Here is a 25309-nt window from a genome sequence, read left to right on the forward strand (position 1 = left end):
TTTTCTCAGCCCAAAGACATCTTCCTTTTGATAGAAGACAACATATCATTTGTAAGGTTTTTGAGATTTTCTATATGGTCCTTCCTCATGCTTAATGACAGAGTTTATATATTTCTAAAAATAGTAGTAGAAATATATATTAGAATGATCTAAGATATTTTCTTGAGTACTTTCAAAGGTTAAATCTTGTGCATGATACATTCCCAGTATTTACTATACATCATGTGTGAGGGTCTTAAAGAACTCACTTTTCATGTTTCCAGATTATTATTTTGAAATCTAAATTTTGAAATTTTTTATATTTTTAAATTTCTGACTATTTTTTGATGCTATTGTAAATTGTTTTGTTGGTTTCCTTCTCAAATTGTGCATTGTTAGTGTATAGAAGTATGATTTTTACGTGTTGATTTTGTATTCTGCAACTTTGCTAGTCATTTATTCTGAAGGTATTTTTCATGGAGTATTTAGGGTTTTCTACATATATTCTACATATTTCTACATCATTTTGTCTGCAAACAAAGACATTTTTCTTTTTTTAGAAAAATATTTCCATTACTGTGTTGAGTAAAAGTGGCAGGAGCAGGATCCTTGTCTTGTTCCTTGTCTTAGAGGAAAAGCTTTCAGTGTTTCACCATTGAGTATGATGTTAGCTGTGGGCTTTTCATATATGGCCTTTATTATGTTGCAGTAGTTTCTTTCTATTCCTAGTTTGTTGAGTGTTTTTATCATGAAAGGGTGTCAAATTTTATGCTTTTTCAGCATCAATTGAGAAAATAATGTGGGTTTTTCCCCTTAATTCTGTTAATGTAGCACATTATGTTGATTGATTTTTGGATGTTGAGCCATCCTTGCATTTCATTAATAAATTTGACTTGGTCATAGTGTACAAGCTTTTTAATGTGCTGTTGAATTCACTTTGCTAGTATTTTGTTGAGGATTTTGCATCAATATTCAGGAATATTGGCCTGTAGTTTTTTTTTTTTTTTTTTTTTTTCTTGTAGTATTGTTGGCTTTTTTACTAGGGTAATTCTGACCTCATAATGAGTTTGATAGTGTTTTTTCCTCTTCATTTTTTGGAAAAGTTTGAGGAAAATTGGTGTTAATTCTTCTTTAAAGGTTTGGTAGAATTGTCCAGTGAAGCCATCTGATGCTGGGCTTTTCTTTATCAGGAGATTTTTTAAATTACTGATTCAATCTCCTTACTTGTTATTGAGATTTTCTATTTCTTTGTGATTCAGCCTTAGTAGGTTGTGTATTTCTAGAAATGTGCCTGTTTCATTTAGGTCATCCAACTTGTTGGCATACAACTATTTATAGTACTCTCTTACACATTTTTTATTTCTGTAAAATCAATAGTAATATCCCCTCTTTCATTTCTGATTTTAGTTGAGTGTTCCTTAGTCATTCTCACTAGAGGTTTGTCAATTTTGTTCATCTTTTCAAAGAACAGAGTCTTGCTTTCATTGATTTTCTCTATTGTTTTTCTATTCTTTATTTTGTCTGTATCTGACCTAATCTTTATTATTTCTTCCTTCTGCTAGTTTTGTTCTTCTAGTTCCTTAGGGTGTAAAGTTAGGTTGTTGACTTGAGCTCTTCCTTCTTTTTTAATGTTAAGTATTTATAGCTATAAGTTTCCCTCTTAGGACTGTTTTCACTGTATCTTGTAAATTTTGGTATGTTGTGTTTTCATTTCATTTCTCAAGATATTTTCTAGTTTCTCTTGAGATTTCTTCTTTGAGCCATTGGTTGTTTGAGTATGTTGTTTAATTTCCACATATTTATGTGTTTTCCAGTTTTCCTTCTGCTTTTGATTTCTAGTTTCATTTCATTATGATTGAAAAAAGATATTTTGTATGATTTCAATCTTTTTAAATTTATTAAGACTTACTTTGTGACTCAACATATGGTCTTTCCTGGAGAATATCTCATGCGCACTTGAGAAAAATGTGTATTCTGCTGTTGCTGGGTAGAGTGTTTTGTAAATGTCAGCTAGATCCAATTAGTCTACAGTGTTATTGATCTTCTGTTTCATTGTTCTATACCTTATCGAAAGTAGGATATTGAAATCTTCTCTATTATTATAGATCTATGTATTGCTCCCTTCAATTCTGTCAGTGTTTGCTTCATATATTTAGGAGCACTGATGTTTGGTGCATATATGTTTATAATTGTTATATATTCTGAATTGACTGTTTTATGATTGTACAATATCCTTTGTCTCTTGTAACTTTTGAGGGGCTTGAAGTCTATTTTGTCTGATATTAGTATGGCTAAACATGTTCTCTTTTAGTTGCTATTTGCATGAAATTTTTTTTCTGTTCTTTCACTTTCTACCCATGAGTGTCCTAAGTCTACCGTGAGTCTCTTATAGATAACATATAATTAAATCGTGTTTTTTTAGTGCATCCTGCCAATCTGTATCTTTTGATTGAGGAGTCTAATTTATTTACATTTAAAGTGATTACTAATAGAGAAGGACTTACTTTTGCCATTTTATTACTCATTTGCTGCTTATCTTATAGCTTTTTTTGTTCTTAATTTCCTCCCTCACTGATTTTCTTTGTGTTTGATTTTTCATAGTGACAAATTTTGATTCCCTTTTACTTTCCATTTGAAAATATTCTATAGTTATTTTCTTTGTGGTTACCATGGTATTACATATAACATCCTAAAGTTATAACAATCTATTTTAAACTAATACCAACTTAACTTGGTATTGCATACAACATCCTAAGGTTATAGCAGTCTATCTTAAACTGATACCAATTTAACTTCGATGTTGAATTATTTTCTGTTTTTTAGCCCTTACTGTATACCAGACACTACATTAAGCACTCCATACTTATTTCATTTGTTGTTGTTGTTTTGTTTTGAGACAGAGTCTTGCTGTGTCACCCAGGTTGGAGTGCAGTGGCACAATCTCGGCTCATGGCAACATCCACCACCCAGGCTCAAGGGATTCTTCTGCCTTGGCCTCTGAGTAGCTGGGATTACAGGTGCCCGCCACCACACCTGGCTAATTTTTGTATTTTCAGCAGAGATATGGTTTCACCATGTTGGCCAGGCTGGTCTCAAACTCCTGACCTCAAGTGATTCACCTGTCTCGGCCTCCCAAAGTGTTAGGATTACAGGTGTGAGCCACCATGCCCAGCCCACACTTACTTCATTTTAATCCTTTTAGTAACCTTCTGAAATGCAAGTATTACTATTGGTATCCAATAAATGAGGAAACCAAAGCACAAGGAGATGAATTAATTAATTTAAAGTCACATAGCTAAGAAGTGACAAAGTCAGGACTTATTCCAGGTCTGTCACACCCTCCCATGTTCCACTCAGTACTGTGAACAGCCTGAATTATTTCTTCTGCATTCACCAAATCAGGCATGGCAGCCACATGCCTTTGTTAAAGCTTGTAGCTGACTAGTCCCCTTCTTTCCAAAACATAATTAGTGGCTTCCCTTTTTTATTTGACATTTAACATAGGTATATATGCTAACATGGAAGCACAAAAATGGCAACACAGGGTTGAGACTCGAAAGTGTAAACAAATATAAAAAGTTATCTGAAATTTAATGTGGCCTACTTGTAGTAGAAATTTTTCTTTAAATAGTTAAAAATGTGTTCCAGTAATGAAGCAAAATTTGGGACTGTTTATTAAAGTAATATACATCAAAACATTATAAGTTGGATTGTAGGGGATTGTCTAATGAATACATTTTTTTCTTCTTTAATAGTCTACTGCCAGAAACATTAATTGGAAATATGTGTTCTATTCACTTGTTGATATTTTATCGACAAATTCTTGGAGATGTGCTCCTGAAAGACAGGATGAGCTTGCAAAGTACTGGTAAGTGGGCTTTGCCACTTCCTTATGTGCAGTAATGCTTCATACTCTGAGTAAAGGTAACCTATACCATCTTGTATCTTCTGTTTCTGGTTGTGACTTTTGGAATAAAATATTTAGAACAGCATTGATGTTAATACATTACTTATGGGACATCTTCAGATCCAAAGCATTGAGCTTTGTGAACTCAACACATATTCAGTTCTTTCAAACATATGTATTTTCACATTTCAAATTCTAGAGTTTTGAGATCCCAAGAGTCAGATATAGTCATATTTTCCCTTAATGTCTCTGAGTAATCTGTTTTTTCCCATGTGTTTGGTATGCACATAATCATTTTGAAGAGAAACCAAAATCAACCAAAATAGCTGGTTCTTAGTGCATGAAGTATAAGTATCAAATGGATTAGTTTAAATTGGTGAATCCAGATATGGAGTATTTGGGTGTCCTATGTACTGTCTTTATTCTTGCAACTTTTTTGTACATTTGAAATTTTTACCAAGTAAAATGTTAAAAAATAAGTTTAAAAATCAATGAGTCACCATACATGATTGAACCTGCAAAGATAAATGCATGTGTTATAGTAATTGCCTTCAAAAAGAAAAGCAGTTTAATTTTATTGGCTCTTCTTTCAGTTCAATAAATCAGTAACCAGATATGTACTGAGTACCTGGTATGTGCCAGATATTATGCTAGGCCCAGTGATGAATGAGACAGGCATAGGCGTCCCAGGCCTCAAACACATAATTTCATGAATAATCCTTTCCACCCTTTTGAAATAAGTGCTGTGAAGGAAAATACACAATGAGAACATGCACTGGGAAGACTTGATTAATGTGTAGGGTAAGGAAAGGCTTCTTTGAGTGAGTAATATTTAACAAAAGATGTGAGAGAGGAATTAGACCTATGAGGGAAGTGTGTGGGGAAGGATTCTTTCTGGGTAGAGGGGCCAGCATGTCTGAAGACCCAAGGAAAGAAGACATGCATGTGTTGGAGGGCTTGAAATTGAGGCAGGCCAGTATGGATGGAGCAGAGTGAGTGAGAGGCTTAGCACTTGTGGACAAATAACATTCATAGGCAGGAGTCCTCTCCTAGGGACTTATCACCTGGATAGATAGGTAGAAGTGGAACTCAAAGGCAGAGAAGCGCAGAAAGTTCTCAAGGAATCATTATAACTCTAAGGGGGAGGACGGGTAAGCCTTTTAATCACCATTGCCTTTGAATTCATTTTCATGACTCTTGAGAAACTTCCTGAATGATGTGACCTCTTAAAGAGGATAAGGCTTGTTAGTTTTCCCAATAGGTAAGAAGTTTACTCAGAATTGTTGACTTCATTTGAGTTTAATCATTAGAATAAAATATCCTAATAATATCTAAAGAATGAATTTTTCTCTACTGAGGACACCAGATTACAGAATACCTTGCCCTTGCCATTTCAAAAGTGTCTGCTATGGTTTCAGTGTGTCCCACCTAAAATTCATATGTTACCAATGTAATGGTATTGAAAAGTGGGGCCTTTGAGTGGTGATTAGGCCATGAGGGCTGTTGCCTTATGAATGGGATTAGAGACTCTTACAGAAGGGCTTGACAAGGGAATTTGTCTCACCCTTTTGCCTTCAGCCACATGATGGCACAGTGTTCCTCCCCTCTGGAGGATGTTGTAAGAAGGCCCTTACCAGACACTAAACGCCATTACCTTGATCTTGGATTTCCCAGCCTCTAGAACTTGGAGAAATAATTTTATTTTGTTTATGTTACCCAGTCTCAGGTATTCCACTACAGCAGTGCAAACAGACTAAGACATGTCTTTCCTGATGTGCTTCTTTGCACAGATTTTTCATGTGCTGTTATCTATTGTGAAATGTCAATATTCTCCCCCACTGTGTTTGGTCATATGGCCAGAATCCTCAATTCCTAATTCTTCCAGTTTCACCTACCACTGTCTGCTGGCTCCAGACACAAGTTTGGGTCCTTCCCTGAGCACTGGTGGCCTGGAATCAGACCTGAGCAGCAGGCCCTCTGCCTCCTTTCCCCCCAATGCTTCCTAGTTTCTGCTCAGTCTCCCAAGAGCAGGGCTACCTGTAAGGGGAAGATTCCTTTTACCATGCCACAGCCATAAGGAAGAAAGAGAAGTTGAAGAAAAACACAGAACAAAATTTTCTAGTCTTATTCTGTTCAGAGCCTCCTTGCCCTTACTCTAAAAGCTCCATTAATTTGGTACAGGAACTCACCAGGATATGGGTATAGGGGCAAATGAAGGTTGAAGGGACAGCTTTGAGCTCTCCTAGAAGTCAAAGTGTGTAGAATGTGTTATCAACAAATCATTTGGCACAATAATTTTCATCTGAATATTTTTGTGTCTATTGCAATAAAATCCATTGAGTGAAGTTTGCATAAAATTCTTTCCGTTGTTTTGCATTTCAGATTTAATTAGCCATCCCATGCTGGCCACCTTCCCCATGCTCTTGGAGCAGCCTGATGTGATGGATGCTCTCAGGGTGGGTAGCATGCATTGCAATGGAAACCTGCTGGCTTATGGAAGCAGTTACACACTCTGTGTTAATGAGTTCTGTCATCTGGTCTAGGCCCTTTTTTTTTGTTACTAGGATGATGTCTCCCAATCCCTATCCATTTTCTAGGTAACTCAGTCCTCATCTTTCCCATCTTAGCATAAATTCCCAAGGGCTGCCTTCCCTGACCCAGGGAGCAGGTGGAGTGCCTGCTATGTACACTATTGCAATCTTTGCCCATTTTCTCCTTGACTTAGGATGGCCACTGATTGTGTCCTAAGAGCAAAAATCCAAAATGGTCTGTAAGATAAATCAATTGAATTTCCAGGGGAGAATCAGGGCTTGCACATCATCTTTAATTCCATGTGTGCTGTTTGCTGTCTGAAATAACTGTTGAGTATTACGTTAAATCGTATGAAATCTCCAATTTTCAGCCATTTTTGGCCTAAGTGGCAGTTTCATATGGTTTAGCCTAATACATCAGGGTCAATAAGTAGAAGAGCTGCATGCGTGCAAGGCAGATACACAGGTAACATCACAAGTGCCATGGGGGAGGTATAACCCAGGACCTTGAAGATTTAAAGAAGGCAGCAAAGAAGGATCCAAATTCTGTTTCATTAGAGAGGTCCTGCATGAGAGAGCCTAATAAAGGCCAGGGCCAAGAGGATTTTGACCTGCTGAGATGGGGGTGAAGACGTTGCAGGTAGAAGGGTTAGCATGAGCGGACGTTTGAGGCAGGAAGGAATAGAGCTGACAGTCCAGCTTGGCATGTCAGATGCAAGTAAGGGAGTGGTTGGTAGATGGGCAAGGTAAGCCTGAGTCTCGGTGTGGGGCTGAGGGCGGTGGTAGGTGGTGGGTAACCCAGGAAGGTTTCTTCTTTAGGCAAACTCTGCCAAGTGCAAAGAGGCAGAACATGTGCAGGAGGGAGGTGAGCATATTAGGGGGTGACTCCTGCTGATAAAAACTAGGCCATATGCACCTGACAGCAGAAACAGAAGGAGGACTCAGTCATCTACAAAGATTCTTATTAGACTTTGAAACCAATTCATATGCTAGCTTGGCTGGGTTGGGGGGTGTCAATAGTAATAATGACATTTTCAACAGAGATGTTTAAGAAAATGTTCATGGTACATATGATCTCCTGTAATTTTAGATAAGTTCGTCTGGCACTATAGCTAGATAATGCAGAATTTCTCTTTCTTCTCCTATAAAGTCACTAGTATCATAATAATTATTCATTACACAGAACATATATACACTGATTCTTCAACAAAGATTCCACAGGAGCCTACTATGTATTAATATAAGGCACTGTGCTGGCCACAGGAATATTTCCCTAGGTGTGTAACAGGAATCTGCACCTTGTTCTTAGGAGGAAACTTAGGATCCCTAATCTAGTCTAAAATCTGCATTTCCCTGATGAGCAGACAGCTTGGAGATGTGCAGTGACCTGGCTGGCCATGGAGCTCAGCCATGACCCAGCCGGGGCTGTCCCTGCGGGTCAGCTCTGGGTGCACCTAGAATGTGCCACGGGCTGCTTGAAAGCATGAGGGTAAAGTTGTGCACATATGTTATTTAGCAAAAAGGCCCCATTTGAGCCATAATAAGTATAAATATATATACATTTATATACCTGCCTGTGAAAAGATCTGGAAGAATATATTCCAGAGAGGTATTGGTGAATATCTCTGGATCTTGGATTATTTTATCTACATTTTCTTAATTTTTTCACATTGAATTATTTGTGTAATGATAATTTTAAAAAAGAAAGTGGTGGTTGTTTCTACGCTCATGAGACTTCTTCTCTCCGTGGCATAGTGTATTACTTAGGAGAAGCTTGGCTGTGCTGTGGTGGTTAGCACAGGTTTATTTCTTACCCATGGTATGTATCCAGCATGGATCAGTGGAAGATGCTGCTCCACAGTCACCCAAGGGTACAGGCTGGTGGAGCCTCCACTGTCTCACAGCACCGTCTGGAACAAGTAGCTGCCTCTGTTGCCAGTTTCCCTGCAGAAGAGGGAGAATGGAGAATTGTTCTTGGGCTTTCACTGCCTTTGCTTCAAAGGGGCCTGGGCCACTTCTGCTCACATTGCATTGGCCAAAACCAGTCCCACGGTCCATTTAACTTCAAAGGAGGTATAGTCTTCTTTTTGTTCCGGAAGAAAGGAAGTGGATCTTGGTGAGGTAATAGTGACCTTTAGCACCTTTGCTATTCCCAAGTGAGTTACTCTAAGTGAAACATCCTACTATTTGCTGGTGGCTGAATGAAAAATAAGGTGGGACATTGACATGTGACTAACAAAAATAGACAAATTTTACCAGACACGAAGTCTACATTTGCTAAGTGATACTCACGTTAAACCATATTATTAGGTTGGTGCAAGAGAACTGTGGTTTTTGCCATAAAAGTAGTAGCAAAAACCACAATTACTTTTGCACCAACTGAATAAAATTTAAAATGTACAGCGTGTGAGCCTCCTAGAGTTTACTTACCTAGCACAGTTCAGTTTGTGGATGACATTTTAATAATAAGAAGAATGGCACTTGGCCTGTTTAGTAAAACACTCTGGTTCTGTAAGGGTCCTCTTCAAACTCCTAAGGACCCATAGCACAGCAGTTAATAGGGTGGAGGACCATAGTCCCCTCATGTGGTAATAGGTATGAACATTCCAAAATGTTCTCATGAGTGGCATAGTCTGTTATCTCCTGCTGAGAAACGCTCTATCAATGCATCATTTATTTTATGGAGAATCTCTTTATTGGTGCCATATGTTATATTCATCCCAGGGCCTCCCTGCTGAGAAAGGTCTGATGCTTTCAGGTTACTCATGATATCAGGTGCCAACAGGAGGATACCTACTGACATGCACAGAACCCAGACCCTGGAACAGGCAGCCGTGAGACTGGTCATATTCCACCCACGCGTTCAGTTTGCCAGGAAATGGCACAGTGAAAGTCTTAAATTCATACTTCTGTGGGACTAATTGAACTCTGGGGTTTTTATTTATTTGAGGAAATTTCTGTGAAGCCTTGTGGACATATTAGAAATATTTACTTACAAAATCGTACTTCAGTCTGTCTCATTCTGACCATTGTCATCATCATGACAGAGAGAATTGTAGAAAAGTTTGGTATTTGGCAGTGTTTTCTATTTTCATTACTGTCTTACTTGGAAAGCTTAATACTATTTTATTATTCAGGTGCTGTGGTTGTATAGTTTTCATGGATGTGTTAGTGTTTCACTGATTCTATTCTTAAGTTAGTTTTGATTTATAATTATCATGGGCTTCTACGGCATTTTTCACAGATACATCTGCCTGGTCATTCTGGTGCTGGGTCATTTGCAATAGATTCCTAATTACAGATTCACTTCTTGCTTGTATAGAATCTGTACAGCATTTTTAACCCTGTCCATAGGTTTATTTACAGAGTAAATTTGCATAAGTGTTGCAAGGACTTGTTACTACTTGGACTAACATAATATTTCTGTTGGCTCTTTAGAGTTCGTGGGCTGAAAAAGAAAGTACATTAAAAAGATCAGAGAAGGTAATATGATTTTCCACACTGAACTTCATATTTGCAGTACCTGGTGTTTGCTTGCCTATTCTAATAATGTCTCTTTTTTAGCAAAAGTAGCCATAGTCATAATCCCTCTTAACCAGGGAAACTGTTTCATTATGGCTGCAAAAACACATTCTAAGAGGGTCACGCATGATCGTTAGCTAATGTGAGAAGGAACACTTGTTCAAGACAGCCATTTCAGATTACTGAGTTTTATTTAAATAAAGGGGAAGTTTCTAAGCCAAAGTCTCTCAGTTGTGTATCAAATTTCTTTTATTTTTAAAAAACTTCTCTAGCTCTCAAAGCCTGTATCACAAAGAGAAGGGGGAAAAAAATGGCCTGAGCTGTACCATATATTGAAAACAATGCATTGCTCCTGCTTACATTGCTATAAAATCATGGTAATTACCAATCCGAACTTGCTTTAATCAGTGAGTAGTGGTTTGACTGCTCTCATCCAGGATTTGGCAAATGGGAAGGGCTAGATGGAAAATCTTCTTGGCTTTTCAGGTCTTATGGTCTCTGTCACACTACTCAGCTCTGGTGTTGTAACACAAAAGCAGCCACAGACAATATGTAAATGACCAAATGTGACTGTTTTCCTATAAAACTTTATTTATGAAAAGAGGTGAGAGTCCACATTTGTCCCACAGTCCATACTTTACCAGTCCTGATCTAAAGTATTCATTATCTACAAGGAAAATGAAGTAACAAATGAGCTGAAAACCCTAAAAATTAGGAAACAATTTATACATTGTATCCTTATTTCAGCCTCCATTTGATCAGTACCATCTACATACATATGACTTTGCCAAAACTGCCAGGCTTAGTGCTATTCTAGTACAGCAGCCTTGGGCCTGTAGACATTGCTCTTATGTGGACATGTGTGGTGGGATGGGTGATATCTCTGTGTAGACTCTGCTGCCTGTGGACAGCTCTGCCCTCAACTTGCTGTGCTCTCTGAGATTCCCACCATGGCCTGTGGGCCTCGGGGCTTGACATGGGTACAGCTGATACTGCACCATTCTTATCTGGGAAGGGTCTGACATCCTCTTCACCAAAGGACCCCTCGACCTCCATCCCAGGCATTGCTGGAAATAAGCCAACAACTCTGGATCCTATGCAGAACACCTGCTACAATTATCTTAGATAACATGACAGTTACCTCTGATATGCTGTCAGTAAGTAGGTTCAGCTGACTTGGCATTGTTTTAGTTATATTTACCCCTAACCACACTGGTGTCACCAAAATTAGACTGCAATACCTTGACAGAATGTGTGAGACACCCTCCATGGAGCTTAGGAGACACCCTGGTGTCATGGAGCCACGTAGAGGCTCTCAGGGAGAACTGCTCCACTGTACTCTGTGTAACTCTGCTCACTTCCACTTCTGAAGTGCCATGTCCTGCCTGAGCAGCTGGCTCAGAGCCGATACCTGCCAGGCACTAATGGCACCCTCCATCCTACCTCTTAGGTGGCTTTTAGTTAATAGAGTTCACAGAATTTAACACTTTAAAAATAACAATGTTATTTGTGGGGGTGGTGTTTCCCCAGAGAGACAAAGAGTTCCTGAAGTCCACGTTTCTCCTGGTTTACCATGACTGCGTGCTCCCACTTCTCCACTCCACACGCCTACCCCCATTCAGGTGGGCAGAAGAAGAGACTGAGACTGCACGGTGGAGAGTTATCACTGACTTCCTTAAGCAAAACCAAGAAAACCAGGGCGCCCTCCAAGCTCTGCTGTCACCAGACGGAGTTCATGAACCTTTTGACGTTTCAGAGCAGACCTATGACTTCTTGGGTGAAATGAGAAAGAATGCAGTGTGACAGTGGCGGCCTCTAGCCCTCAGCTTCCCACGGAATCAGATGGATCCTCCACGATTACGTGAATAAAATGATGGAACCAAAAATCACTGTCACTTTACAACTTAGGTTTTACTCTTTTCTTTCTACAGACCATATTAAAACCATAAAATAAATTTTTATAAGGAATACTGTTATATCTAAATTTAAACAGTATTTATTTTTTCAAAAACAGCTACTTAAGTTAATGGTATAGATTTCTATAAAAGCAAGATTTTGTCAAAAACTAAATTTATGATTATTCAAGAAAGTGAAAAAAAACAACCTACAGAATGGGAAAACATATTTGCAAATCATCTAACTGATAAAGGTCTAGTATCCAAAATATTTAAATTTATGAGTGTTAATAAAATTTATCTTGTTCAATGAAGAGGAAGTTAAAGTGATCCATTTGAGAAAGTTGTATCACTTAATTCAGTCTGATACTTGAATGTGATTTACCCCTAATTAAGTACAAAAACAGAGTCGCTTTTGCCTTTTCAAATCAAGAAAATAAGTGCTCTGTCAAAAGAACAAAAAGAAACTTTCAGGCACTGGAGAGTGGAGTTGATTCACCCTTTCAGGTTTTGTTGCATTTCAGATAAACTTGTGACTGCTGGTAAAATGTCCCAAGCCTTTCCTTTTAGTGATAAATAGTAGCAGCCTGCGTTAATTGAGCACCTACTGTGTGTCTGAGCATTTCTCATTAGCCCAGTTAATCCTCACACCTACTGTAGGAGATAGGTACTGTTTTTTTTTATTACTGCCGAAGAAACAGGCCAGATAAGTGAAGTAATTTGCCTAAGGTCACAGCTAATAAGTGGCACAGCTAATATTCCAAGTAAAGATACCATGTATAATTTTCTACAACCTAAGATGTTCTGCCTTATCGGTGTGAACCTTTTAGGATTCCATGTGAAAATAAAATATGAGGAAAAGTTTAACCTAAATAATTAGAATCCCATTAGAGGTACTTTTTTTTTGATGGCATGCTGCCTTAAAAGAGCCATTTATTTTTAGAGATCTGTCATATTATGAAAGTTCTGGGCTATCTTAGCTAACTTATCCTAAACCCTTAACCTAAATTTAACTTGAGCCCCAGTCTTAGAAATTAACATGGTATGAAAGTGTTTCCAGGCCAGGCGCGGTGCCTCACGCCTGTAATCCGAACACTTTGGGAGGCCGAGGTGGGTGGATCACCTGAGGTCAGGAGTTTGAGACCAGCCTGGCCAACACTATCTCTACTAAAAACACAAAATTAGCTGGGCGTGGTAGTGCGTGCCTGTAATCCCAACTACTTGGGAGGCTGAGGTAGAAGAATTGTTTGAACCTGGGAGGTGGAGGTTGCAGTGAGCCAAGATCGCGCCATTGCACTCCAGCCTAGGCAACAAGAGTGAAACTCCATCTCAAAAAAAAAAAAAAAGAAAGTGTTCCCAGCCACAAATGTGACAAGTGAGAACTGGGCCTTGGAAAAGAGATTTCATTCTCCAGGAACTCATTTCAGGAGATCTCTCCCTGTGCGTGCCCTTCTGCCCTCAACCACACAATACAAGGCTGAGTGTGGCAAACACCTTCCTTTTGCCCATCAGCTGCCTGGGCACACTTACAAAGTGGTGCCCCCACTTCTCCAGCACCGCGGCCCTCCCCAGCTCCTGCTCCCAGGGAGAGGGCTTTGCCTTTCAAATGGAGGCGGTAAGTGTGCACAGAGACTTTTTCCTACTCTGTTACTGAGTTGCCTCCTCTTACTCTTAGTCCCCTGCAGTCCTGTTTTTGAAAGAACATGAGCCCATATCACTCCTCACTGTGAAAGTCATTTCTCTGTAGAAATGACTTTTAATTTCTAAGCTCCACCTTTTTATTTTTTATTTTTATTTATTTATTGAGGCATTTATTTATTATTGATTTATAATTTCTAAGCTCCACCTTTTTATTTTATTTTTATTTATTTATTTTTGAGGCATTTATTTATTATTTTTTATTATTTACTTATTTTTATTTATTTATTTATTTCTGTCACCTAGGCTGTAGTGCAGTGGTGCAGTCACAGTTCACTACAGCCTCAACTTCCCCGGGCTTAGGTGATCTCCTACCTCAGCCTCCTGAGTAGCTGAGAGCACACACACGTGCCATCATGCTTGGCTAATTTTTGTGTTTTTTATTGTAGAAACAGGGTCTCACTATGTTGCCCAGGGTGGTCTCGAACTCTTGGACTCAAGCAATTCTCCTGCCTCAGTCTCCCAAAGTGCTGGGATTTCAGAGCCACCATGCTTGGCCATCTTTTTATTTATTTATTTTAACCACTTGGCTTATTCTTAGCGTTAAGCCAGGGGTGGGGCATTTTGAGTGAAAGAAAATGCTAGTGAATTTCTTTCAGTGCATGTACAACATGAAGGAAGAGAAGGCTTTTTATTAGAATGCATTTTCCAAGACTGTCTTCCACGTTCACTTGAGAATGTGTCATGAGCTGACAAATATGGACAACTTCATAGTTTCTGACACATTAGGAAATCATAGGGACACCAGAGAAAAAGCTTAAGTGAAGCTTAGGCCAGAAAGTGAGGTACATAACGGAAGGGAGAGACCCAGGGGTGTGGGCATTTCTGCCATTAAGAGACTCCACCTTCTCTTCAATCAGTGGAATCTTTTTTTTTTTTTTTTTTTCAAACAACAAAATCTCTGTGACTTTAAATGCCACTTACTGGCTTCCACAACGGAAAAGGTTGTCAAGGAGCCAAAAACATCCTGGAAATGAGTCCTCGTGGGTCTGTCTCAAGGAGTGTGACTTTAGCAACTCACTGAATTAATTGTAAGAGTCGTGGTGGTGGGGGGCGGGCAGCAGCAGGGTGAACGGCAGGCCTTTGCCGAGTGACCACACGTGTGGTGCCTACCTCCAAGGCCGGGGGGACTCACCACACCCGAACCGTGGGAGGGCGGCCGGGGCGGGGAGTCTGAACTGTGAACTACATGGCCCACTCCTCCCCACCCTCCCAACCTCTTAATTGGTTGAGTGTCATATCCATCAGGTCTGCAGAGGTGAAAAATGTTGCAACTCGCTTGCCTGGGTGCTTGGAATGAAAGTCTAGGGGCAGAGGCAGATATTAAAGAGCAGGTATAGTCTCTGTCTTCAGTGTTTGTGATCTAATGCGCAAGGCCAGAGCAACTCACATAAAACCAGTTGACATACATAACCCTGTGTACAAATGGAGCAAGTTTGACTTGCCAACCCAGTAGCAGTTGGGAAACTATCAGTTTAACAGAGGAAGCCAGCAGTGTCCTCTGCCAGTTGAGGGCTTTGTCAGTTTACAGTATTATAGGATATCCTTTGCTGTGAACTGCCTCAGCTTCTTCTTGTGTGAAGCATTCTAAGTTGGGAGGCTTTCTTGGGGTGTGGAGGTGATCAAAGACAGCTGTCACCTAGCTGCTGTGATCTGTTTCCTCAAAACAAAGAGGCAGAGAAAGAACCTTACTTAGGGCACTTTGCATCTAAGTGTTACAATTATCCATTCATCATTTACTCAACAAGTGTTGAGCACCTGCCATGTTCCAGGCACAGCACTGGGCTTTGAAGATACAGTGAGAACAGTCCTGGCAAGATCTCTGTCCTTACAATGCATGAGGTGGACAGTAATCAGCCAAACACAAAAATTAATTCCAACAGTACAATGGTTGGGGCTGTTAGTGGCCCCGTGGCAGGCATGAAGTCAATGGTAAGTGTACAGGCATTCCTTCCTATCCTCACTCTCCCTCTCCCAACCCCACTGTCTGTTGTTGGGGACCAGTTAGATTCAAATACATTTTCAAATGAATCCCTCACTATTTGAACTCCCACATTTACTCTCTGAAACTCAAGGACACATGGATTTGGTAATACTGTATCCCTCAAAACTCAAACTTGCTCTCTGAATTCTGATATTTGAATGCAGTAACCAAGTCAATTTGGATAAAGAGGGATGGGTATAAAGATGAGTGAATGGGCCAGGCACAGTTGCTCACACCTTTGGGAGGCCAAGGCAGGCAGGGTGCTTGAGCCCTGGCATGCAAGACTAGCCTAGGCAACATGATAAGACCCCATCTATACAAAAATTAGCCGGGTATGGTGGTGCAGGTCTGTAGTTCCAGCTACTCAGGAGGCTGAGTTGGAGGATGACTTGAGCCCAGGAGGTTAAGCCTGCAGTGAGCTGTGATCATGCCACTGCACTCCAGCCTGGGCAACAGGGAAACCTTGTCTCAGAAAAATAGTAAGTGAATGGCAAGTGAAAGGCTCTAGGCTATACTGTCTCATAGGCAGGAAAATGGAGGTTGAGGATGTTCTGCTCAGTGATGACTGATACTGAATGAGGCGTGCAGGTCTGTGTGCAGCAATATAAAACAGAACTCATTAATGGAATACAGCTCACATTTGGGACTTTGATAGTGTGCCTGTCATTTAGCCCTTTTCTGATACTCTGTAAGACAGACTGGACCTTAACCTGCTCATTTGCATCTGACTTTGCCAGCAAAGATTAACTTTGCAGAACTGTGTCCTTTCGAAGAGGCCATTTTGGGGAATAAAAAGGTCTCCATGCTTTCTGAGCTCTTCTCCAGGTAGGAATCTCTGGATGACCCAGACATTATCCCATTGAGTCCTTCCTCTTTCCGGGCAACTGTTCTGTACTTGCCCAACTCCAGAGACACAAGAAGCCAGACTCAATTCTGCCTCATGGCTACGAACATTAATCACAGCATCTTCCTGAGTCTATCAGTGTGTGCATTCTATCTACCCCATTTGAGAGTTAAAGAGACCTTGATTTGTAGAAATAATAGTTGCAATCTAGTTGTGTCTAGCAGGCGAGAGCCAGTGGGACATGTGTGTTCTTGCAGCAGAAAAGGGGAGAGCTCTGCTCCTATTTCTACAGTGGGAGGCTACTATAGTGGACATCTGGTGTTTCTGCTGCTCAGCCTCCATATACTTCTCTCTTGGTAACGTCACCTCCACCTTGAGTGGCATTGTTCAAGTCACTGGATGAAGTCTCACCCGAAGCCATTATTACCTCTTAGCTTCTCACTTCCTAAGGTAATACGTTCCTTTCATCACTAAAGCCAGTTGGAATGGGTTTTTCTAACTTTTGTTATTGAAAGAATCCCAATGGATACAACTGTCTATTCTTTCCCCCAAGTATCTCTGGATTTCTTCTGGCTTGTCTCTTCTTTTTCATGCAACTAGTAAATTGTTTCTGAAATATAGATAAAGCAATTTCTTAGTGGGAAATAATAAAGAGGAGTCAAAAAAAAGAGATAAGCAGTTGTCTCCAAAGTCTTTATGACTGTTTTCATGACTGTTTCAATCATTTAAAAACATTTATTGAGTACCTTTTGTGTATCAGACAGTATTCAAGATGGTGGACATGGCTGTGGTTCACCACATGAACAAAGTTTTGGCTCTCCTTAAGCCCACATCCTAGAGAGGGACAGGGGCAGGGAGACAAACAATAGGCAAATTAATCAATCAGGGAAATCTTGGGTAGTGAAAAGTGCTTGCAGAGTTAAGCAGGATGTTGCTATTTGGGCTCTGGTCAAGTAGAGAAGGATACTCCTCCTCTTCCTTTCATGAAATGCAATTAACAGCCCTGGACAGAATGCATGGAGAAGCTAACTGAGGATTCTAAAAAAAAAAAAAGGAGCAGGAATATTTGGGAAGGAAACCAGAATTCAAAACACTACTAAGCTGTTGGTGAGTTTCCCATTTTCTTTCCCCTGGTACCTGTCAGCCAGCGTCAGAGACCACCTGAAACCCAGAACTGTACACAGGATGCAGACAAAGACATCTCCAAAAGAATCCATGTTTCTGGTCTGAGGAATGGGAAAGAGAGCCCCAAACAGTCAGAGAGAGTGTAGAAAATCTCTGTTTTTTGTTTGTTTGTTTGTTTATTCTTTCCTTCCTTAGCCCCTGTGCAATCTCGTGACAGTGGTGGTGGCAATGGAAGTAGCAGCCAGGCAGGTACCTGGAACTCTGAGAAAGGGGAACCTTTGTCTCTGACCAGAGGAACCATGATCCTAAAAGCATAGGGGGAATAATTTTCACATTTGTGTTTCACACACACACACACACACACACACACACACACATTGCTTTGGTCCTGAAGATAGACCCAGTCAGAAGAAATGCACAGCAGAGAAGGAAAATGAAAACCCTGGTCTTTAGCCAGAAGACCAAGGCATATCTTCATTTCTTAATATACTAATTGCTTCAGAAGGTGGAAATGGCTCAGGGCCTCTCAACTTAAGAGACTAAGGCGTTATGGGTTGTATTATTTTCTCCATTTCATAGATATGAGCCTAAGAAGGTTGTTTTTCTTCTTAAACTTTTCCTACTATGCCATGTTGTCCATGGGCAAGTCAAAGGTATCCTACAGCCTGTAAGAGTGGCACAGTGCTTATTTGCAACCTTTAAGAGAGGTGGCAAGATGTGGGATTCATGGAGAAATCCCTCCTTTGCTTGGATTAATCCTGTAAACAAGGTGGTGTAGGTGAGACTGGGGTTGGCAGGTGGGATTAGTGTCTCCCTTACTTCCTAGTTTCCATAGCCTGGGAAAAAGGGATGATGAGTCTGGTTTGAGATCCACTGGGGGGTTCATTGCCTTTCTTTGCAATGCCTTTGGTCTTAGCTTCATTTGTCCAAACTCCTCTCTCCCTTGGCTCTCCCCAGACCAGGCAAAGGCCAAGCTGGCTGGTCTCCCCACCTGTGGCCCTGAGGGCAGGACCTGGCATTCACCGTTTCTGCTAATGAAATCAAGACATGGCCTCTTCTAATTACTCCAGCCCTCACACAATCTTCCCCACATGCTCTCCACACCAGGGAGCAGCAGGGGGCAGGAAGAAGGGACCCTAACCCGGAGCATCCTGAGCAGACTCTTTCAGGGCGGGTCGGGAAAATGAAGGTTCACCAATTCAAAGGTGGAGGGGAAAATGGTTCAGCCTTTGGGACTTGTATTTGGTGTGAAAGGAGTTGCTTGCCTCTGGGTCACAGCCCTGCATTCAGCTCCCCTACTTGCCTAGGAGTCAGGAAGAAACTTCTTGGCCTCAAGCCCAGTTAGGGGCAAGGCACTGGCTGGAAGGAAGGCCAGGGAAGGAAGGAGGTTGTCCACCAGACGCAGCAGCCAGCCAGCCCAGCCCTTCTCTGGTGCCTGCTGGTGTGGTCCTCTCCCAGAGACTGGGGGGCCTTCATCTGCCCCATGAGGAAAAGAGGAGTGGAGGACCATGGAAAGGGATCCAGAAAAAGAAGGAAACACCAAGTCCCAGGGGCATGAGCTGGAAGGGAGGGCTGCTCCTCCCAGGGGAGGCTGGGGACTGAGAGCTGTCCCCAAGAGTGGAAAAGGAGGGAGCTGGGCAAGACCCAGCGTTGTTAGTAACCAGCTCTGTGGCCTTGACTTGACCTCACTGATTCTCAGTCTCCTCACTTGGAACAGGGCAAAACAGCCACGTGCAGGCCGTGGTGGGCACCCGGGCTGTCTGCAGATAGCTTGGCTCATTGTTGGTCCTCAGTACACAGCCCTCGTAGCCAAGCAGCTTGAGCCTACACTCTGGGCCCAGGGGAGTGGCTGTCGCTGGCATCCCCTGGAATAACATGCTCCAGGGGTCAAAGATTCCTTAGTTGGAAAGGTCTAGGAAGAGACTCCCGCTCTGCTCCCTCCTGCACCAGCGCTGTGCCCCCCGCCGGCCAGGCAGAGCCATCCGATGCCGCTGGGCCGCTCACTGAGGAGGTGTTGGCTGCAGCGAGTGGAAGGACCTGCTCGGCTGGAACGTTTTTTTTTTTTTTTTTCCCCTCCCAGGCGACGTCCGATGGGTGTGTCGGGCAGGAGGTGATATTTGACAGGCTGCGCGCGGGCGAGCTGCCGCGGAGTAGCCAGCAGGGGCTGACAGCATGGCCTCGCCCGACCCGCCCGTCACCAGCTACGCCCCGTCCGACGTGCCCTCGGGGGTCGCGCTGTTCCTCACCATCCCTTTCGCCTTCTTCCTGCCCGAGCTGGTGAGTGCGGCACCCCCCGGCCACCTGCAGAGAGGGAGGGGGAAACCGGCCTCGGACCCAGACCGGACCGCGCCGAGAGAAGGGGGAGCAAGCACAGGGGCTGCGGTGGCTGCCAGTCTCCCACCGGGCGCACAGCGGGGTGCAGCTGTACTCAAGAGGCAGATCCCACTCTGTGCCCCGTCTTATGCCGCCAAGGGGGCTCCTCCCTCCAAAATAAAACCCACTTGAGTGTGGAGGCCTGGGGGGACGTTGCTGAAATATCCAGGATTCCCAGGAAGATGTTGGAAATGAATTTTAATGACATGGCTTCTTTTGTCCGACTATTTGTGCCTTTCTGGTTTGAAGTGAGGAGACTGTGTTTCCCTCTGAGAGCAGGTCTTCCAGTGTTTTCTTAATTGTCATGTCCGCCGACTTTGAACTTTGACTTTTGTGGGGTCTCCCACACAAGGTAGCTGTGGCAACATCTGCCATAAAACAGTCGTGTGAGGCACCCTGGTTGCAAATGAGAACCTGTCGCTGTGTTACTCTCTGGGGCGCCCTACGACTGAGTCGTGGCCCTGATCCCTGGGGATCCTGCCTGCTCCCATCTGCAGAGCTGTGCGTATGCAGTGTTCCGCACTGCACAAGTCCCCTCGGAACTGGCTGGTACCACATCCTCTTCACAGAGGAGCACACTCAAGTCTGGGGTCCAGTCAAGGCAAAGGAGTGTTTTCTTTTTCCAGCACCTTCTGAAATATCTAGCTTGTGGGTGATATTTTCTTACCTGCCCTGAATTTGGCAGTGCTGTCCCTGAGCAGGGGGGAAAAGATAGAAAGTGCATCAACTTTTTAGCCCTTCTCATTCTCGTCTTCTGCTTGCAAAGTTGGGCCCCCTCAAGCCACTTTTAGGCAAACTGGCGAACGGGTAGCCATTGATGGCGACCAGAAAGAGAATCAGGCAGGGTGGGCCTAGGATCTGAGTGGCTCCAGCTGAAACCCCACCTAAGAGGCAGGTTTCTGCCAAGGCTACCATCCCCAGCATAGCGTGGGCATCCTGCCAGACTGATGACATAACCGTGCTCTGATGAGTCCTACGTGCCAGGCCCTGGGTGTGCCCCTCACCTTGGAGCAGCTGCATGGGTGGCTGGGGTACTGGTTGACTCTGCCTCTTTTTATTGAGCCTGTGGTTCATGTCAGTCCTGCAAGCCCCTGGTGACAGGGCACTGCCTCCTGGTGGTTTCCTGTCTGCTGGGGAGAGACTCATGAGCATTTCCTCCCAACAATTGGATGGTGGCCTCAGCAAGGAGGGACCATCTGAACTCTCCAGGCCAAGGAGGGGTCCAGGCCCGCCACCAAGAGTTGGACCTCAAAGAACAGGCATTTACAGGCTGGGGGGAAAGAGAGGGAAAGGCCTAGAGGCCAGGGGAGAAGTCCTGGAAGGAGGCTAGAGGCACGGAGTTTCTGGAACCAGGACAGCACCCAGGGTGAGAACCATGAGAGGTCATGTTGGCCGCACCTGCCCTGCTCCTGCCAGTGAAACTCCTGGAAGAGCAAAGTGCACGCTGGTGTTGGGCTCTGGGGCCTTACGTGTTGTGGGGGGTGAGGGGCTCAATGACAATCAAAATTGACATTGGCCCAATTTTCTTCATTTATTTGTACTGTTAAGTAACGTGAGATTTACAGTAAAGCTGCAATAATAGTAGAGAAAGTTCTGTGTACTCTTCCCTCAGCTGCTGGTAATGCCTGCATCTTCCATGGTACAACTCTTGAAATCAGGAAACTAACACTGATACTGTGCTATCAAGTACTCTATAAACCTTACTCCAGTTTTGCTAATTTTCTCACTAATGTCCTTTTTCTGGTCCAGGATCCCACATGGCACTTAGTTGCCATATCTCCTTCATCTCCTTTAATTTGGGAAAATCTGGGTCCTTATCTTGACACTTCTGAAGAGTACTGATTAGGTTTTTTTCTTTTTTTGTGCTTTTGAAAAATTTATTTTTCCATAAATTATTGGGGTACAGGTGGTATTTGGTTACATTAGTAAGTTCTTTAGTGGTGATTTGTAAGATTTTGGTGCACTCATCATCCATGTATACACTGCACTACATTTGTAGTCTTTTTTTTTTTTTTGAGACAGAGTCTCACTGTCATCCAGGCTGGAGTGCAGTGGCGCGATCTTGGCTCGCTGCAAGCTCCACCTCCCGGGTTCATGCCATTCTCCTGCCTCAGCCTCCCGAGTAGCTGGGACTACAGGTGCCCGCCACCATGCCCAGCTAATTTTTTTTTGTATTTTTAGTAGAGACGGGGTTTCACTGTGTTAGCCAGGATGGTCTCGATCTCCTGACCTCGTGATCCGCCTGCCTCGGCCTCCCAAAGTGCTGAGATTACAGGCGTAAGCCACCGTGCCTGGCCCATATTTGTAGTCTTTTATCCCTCACTCCTCTCCCACTCTTCTCCCCAAGTCCCCAAAGTCCATTGTATCATTCTTATGCCTTTGTGTCCTTATAGCTTAGCTCCCACATATCAGTGAGAACATATGATGTTTGGTTTTCCATTCCTGAGTTACATCACTTAGAATAATAGTCTCCGAGCTCATCCAGGTCAGTGCAAATGCTGTTAATTCATTCCTTTTTGTGGCTGCATAGTATTCCATCATATATATGTATACATTTATATATATATATATACATATATATATCTCACAGTTTCTTTATCTACCCATTGATTGATGGGCATTTGGGTTGGTTACACAATTTTGCAATTGTGAATTGTGCTGCTATAAACATGTGTGTGCAAGTATCTTTTTTGAATAATGACTTCTTTTCCTCTGGATTGATACCGAGTAGTGTGATTGCTGGATCAAATGGTAGTTCTACTTTTAGTTCTTTAAGGAAACTCCACAATGTTTTCCATAGTGGATGTACTAGTTTACATTCCCACCAGAAGGGTAGAAGTGTTTCCTTTCACCACATCCACACCAACGTCTACTGTTTTTTGATTTTTTGATTATGGCCATTCTTGCAGGAGTAAGGTGGTTTCACAATGTGGTTTTAATTTCCATTTCCCTGATCATTAGTGATGTTGAGCATTTTTTCATGTTTGTTGGCCATTTGTATATCTTCTTTTGAGAATTGTCTATTCATGTCCTTGGCCCACTTTTTGATGGGATTGTTTGTTTTTTCTTACTGATTTGTTTGACTTGCTTGTAGATTCTGAATATTAGCCCTTTGTCAGATGTACAGATTGCGAAGATTTTCTCCCACTCTGTGGGTTATCTGTTTACTCTGCTGTCTGTTCCTTTTGCTGTGCAAAAGCTCTGTAGTTTAATTAGGTCTCAGCTATTTATCTTTGCTTTCATTGCATTTGCTCTTGGGTTCTTGGTCATGAAATCCTTGCCTAAGCCAATGTCTAGAAGGGTTTTGCCAATGTTATCTTCTAGAATTTTTGTAATTTCAGGTCTTAAGTTTAAGTCCTTAATCCATCTTGAGTTGGTTTTTGTATAAGGTGAGAGACGAGGATCCAGTTTCAATCCCCTACTTGTGGGTAGCCAATTATCCCAGCACCATTTATTGAAAAGGATGTCCTTTCCCCACATTATGTTTTTGTTTGCTTTGTCAAAGATCAGTTGGCTGTAAGTATTCGGATTTATTTCTGGGTTCTCTATTCTGTTCCGTTGGTCTATGTGCCTATTTTTATACCAGTATCATGCTGTTTTGGTGACTATGGCCTTATAGTATGGTTTGAAATCAGGTAGTGTGATGCCTCCAGATTTGTTCTTTTTGCTTAGTCTTGCTTTGGCTATGTGGGCTCTTTTTTGTTCCATATGAATTTTAGAATTTTTTTTTCTAATTCTGTGAAGAATGATGGTGGTATTCTGATGGGGATTGCATTGAATTTTTAGATTGCTTTTGGCAATATGGTTATTTTCACATCATTGATTCTACCCATCCATGAGCATGAGATGTGTTTCCCTTTGTTTGTGTCATCTGTGATTTCTTTCAGCAGTGTTTTATAGTTTTCCTTGTAGAGGTATTTCAACTCCTTTGTTAGGTATATTCCTAAGTATTTTATTATTACTATTATTATTTTTTGCAGCTATCATGAAAGGGGTTGAGCTCTTGATTTGATTCTCTGCTTGGTCGCTGTTGGTGTATAGAAAAGCTACTGATTTGTGTATGTTAATCTTGTATCCAGAAACTTTTGCTGAATTCTTTTATCAGTTCTAGGAGCTTTCTGGAAGAGTCCTTAGAGTTTTCAAGTTAAACGATCATATCGTCAGCGAACAGTGACAGTTTGACTTCCTCTTTACTGATTTGGATGCCCTTTATTTCTTTCTCTTGTCTGATTGCTCTGGCTAGGACTTCCAGTACTATGTTGAAGAGGAGTGGTGAGAGTGGGCATCCTTGTCTCGTTCCAGTTCTCAGAGGGAATGCTTTCAACTTTTCGCCATTCAGTATTACGTTGGCTGTGGGTTTGTCATACATGGCTTTTATTACATTAAGGTATGTCCCTTGTATGCCGATTTTGCTGAGAGTTTTGACAATAAAGCAATGCTGGATTTTGTCAAATGCTTTTTCTGCATCTATTGAAATGATCATGTGATTTTTGTTTTAAATTCTGTTTATGTGGTGTATCACATTTATTGACTTGCATATGTTAAACCATCCTTGCATCTCTGGTATGAAACTCACTTGATCATGGTGGGTTATCTTTTTGATACATTGTTGGATTCAGTTAGCTAGTATTTTGTTAAGGATTTTAGCATCTATGTTCATCAAAGATATCAGTCTGTAGTTTTCTTTTTTGGTTACGTCCTTTCCTGGTTTTGATATTAGGGTGATGCTGGCTTCATAGAATGAATTAGGGAGGGTTCCTTCATTCTCTATCTTGTGGAGTAATGTCAAAAGGATTGGTACCAATTCTTTTTTGAATGTCTGGTAGAATTCTGGTGCGAATCCATCCGTTCTTGGACTTTTTGTATTGGTAATTTTTAAATTACCATTTCAATCTTGCAGCTTGTTATTGATCTGTTTAGTGTATCTAATTCTTCCTGATTTAAGCTAGGAGGGTTGTATTTTTCCAGGAATTTATCCATCTCCTCTAGGTTTTCTAGTTTATGTGTGTAAAGGTGTTCCTAGCAGCCTTGAATGATCTTTTGCATTTTGGTGGTGTCAGTTGTAATATCTCCTGTTTCGTTTCTTAGTGAGGTTATTTGGATTTTCTCTCTTCTTGGTTAATCTTGCTAATGGTCTATTAATTTTATTTATCTTTTCAAAGAAACAGCTTTTTATTTCATTTATCTTTCATGGGTTTTTTTGGTTTCAATTTCATTTAGTTCTGCTCTGATCTTGGTTATTTCCTTTCTTCTGCGGGTTAGGATTTGGTTTGTTCTTGATTCTCTAGTTCCTTGAGGTGTGACCTTAGATTTTCTGTTTGTGCTCTTTCAGACTTTTTGATGTAGGTGTTTAGGGCTATGAACTTTCCTCTTAACACTGCCTTTGCTATATACCAGAGGTTTTGATAAGTTGTGTCATTATTGTCATTCAGTTTGAAGAATTTTTAAATT

At 41.7% G+C, this 25309-nt stretch overlaps 2 protein-coding genes across 9 annotated transcripts in view; both read left to right on the top strand.

Annotated features, from left to right (window-relative positions):
* Window positions 1-12148, top strand: part of NPHP1 (nephrocystin 1) — an 81604-nt gene extending 69456 nt beyond the window's left edge. For 4 of the 8 annotated variants that reach the window (XM_055107426.1, XM_008951906.4, XM_003804309.5 and 1 more), the window contains 4 exons: window positions 3735-3847; window positions 6269-6342; window positions 9856-9900; window positions 11470-12148. In XM_055107426.1, the coding sequence (XP_054963401.1) occupies window positions 3735-3847; window positions 6269-6342; window positions 9856-9900; window positions 11470-11742 (505 nt within the window). In that variant the 3' untranslated portion in view covers window positions 11743-12148. The other 4 variants (XM_055107429.2, XM_055107430.2, XM_055107431.2 and 1 more) reach the window with 2 other exon arrangements.
* A 6593-nt stretch (window positions 12149-18741) lies between these two features.
* Window positions 18742-25309, top strand: part of MALL (mal, T cell differentiation protein like) — a 34849-nt gene continuing 28281 nt past the window's right edge. The window contains exon 1 of the mRNA XM_003804311.4: window positions 18742-19762. Within this exon, the coding sequence (XP_003804359.1) occupies window positions 19658-19762 (105 nt within the window). The 5' untranslated portion in view covers window positions 18742-19657. The remainder of the gene's footprint in view (window positions 19763-25309) is intronic.

This window comes from Pan paniscus, chromosome 12, assembly GCF_029289425.2.
Source record: "Pan paniscus chromosome 12, NHGRI_mPanPan1-v2.0_pri, whole genome shotgun sequence".
In the NCBI taxonomy this organism is placed as follows: Eukaryota; Metazoa; Chordata; class Mammalia; order Primates; family Hominidae; genus Pan; species Pan paniscus.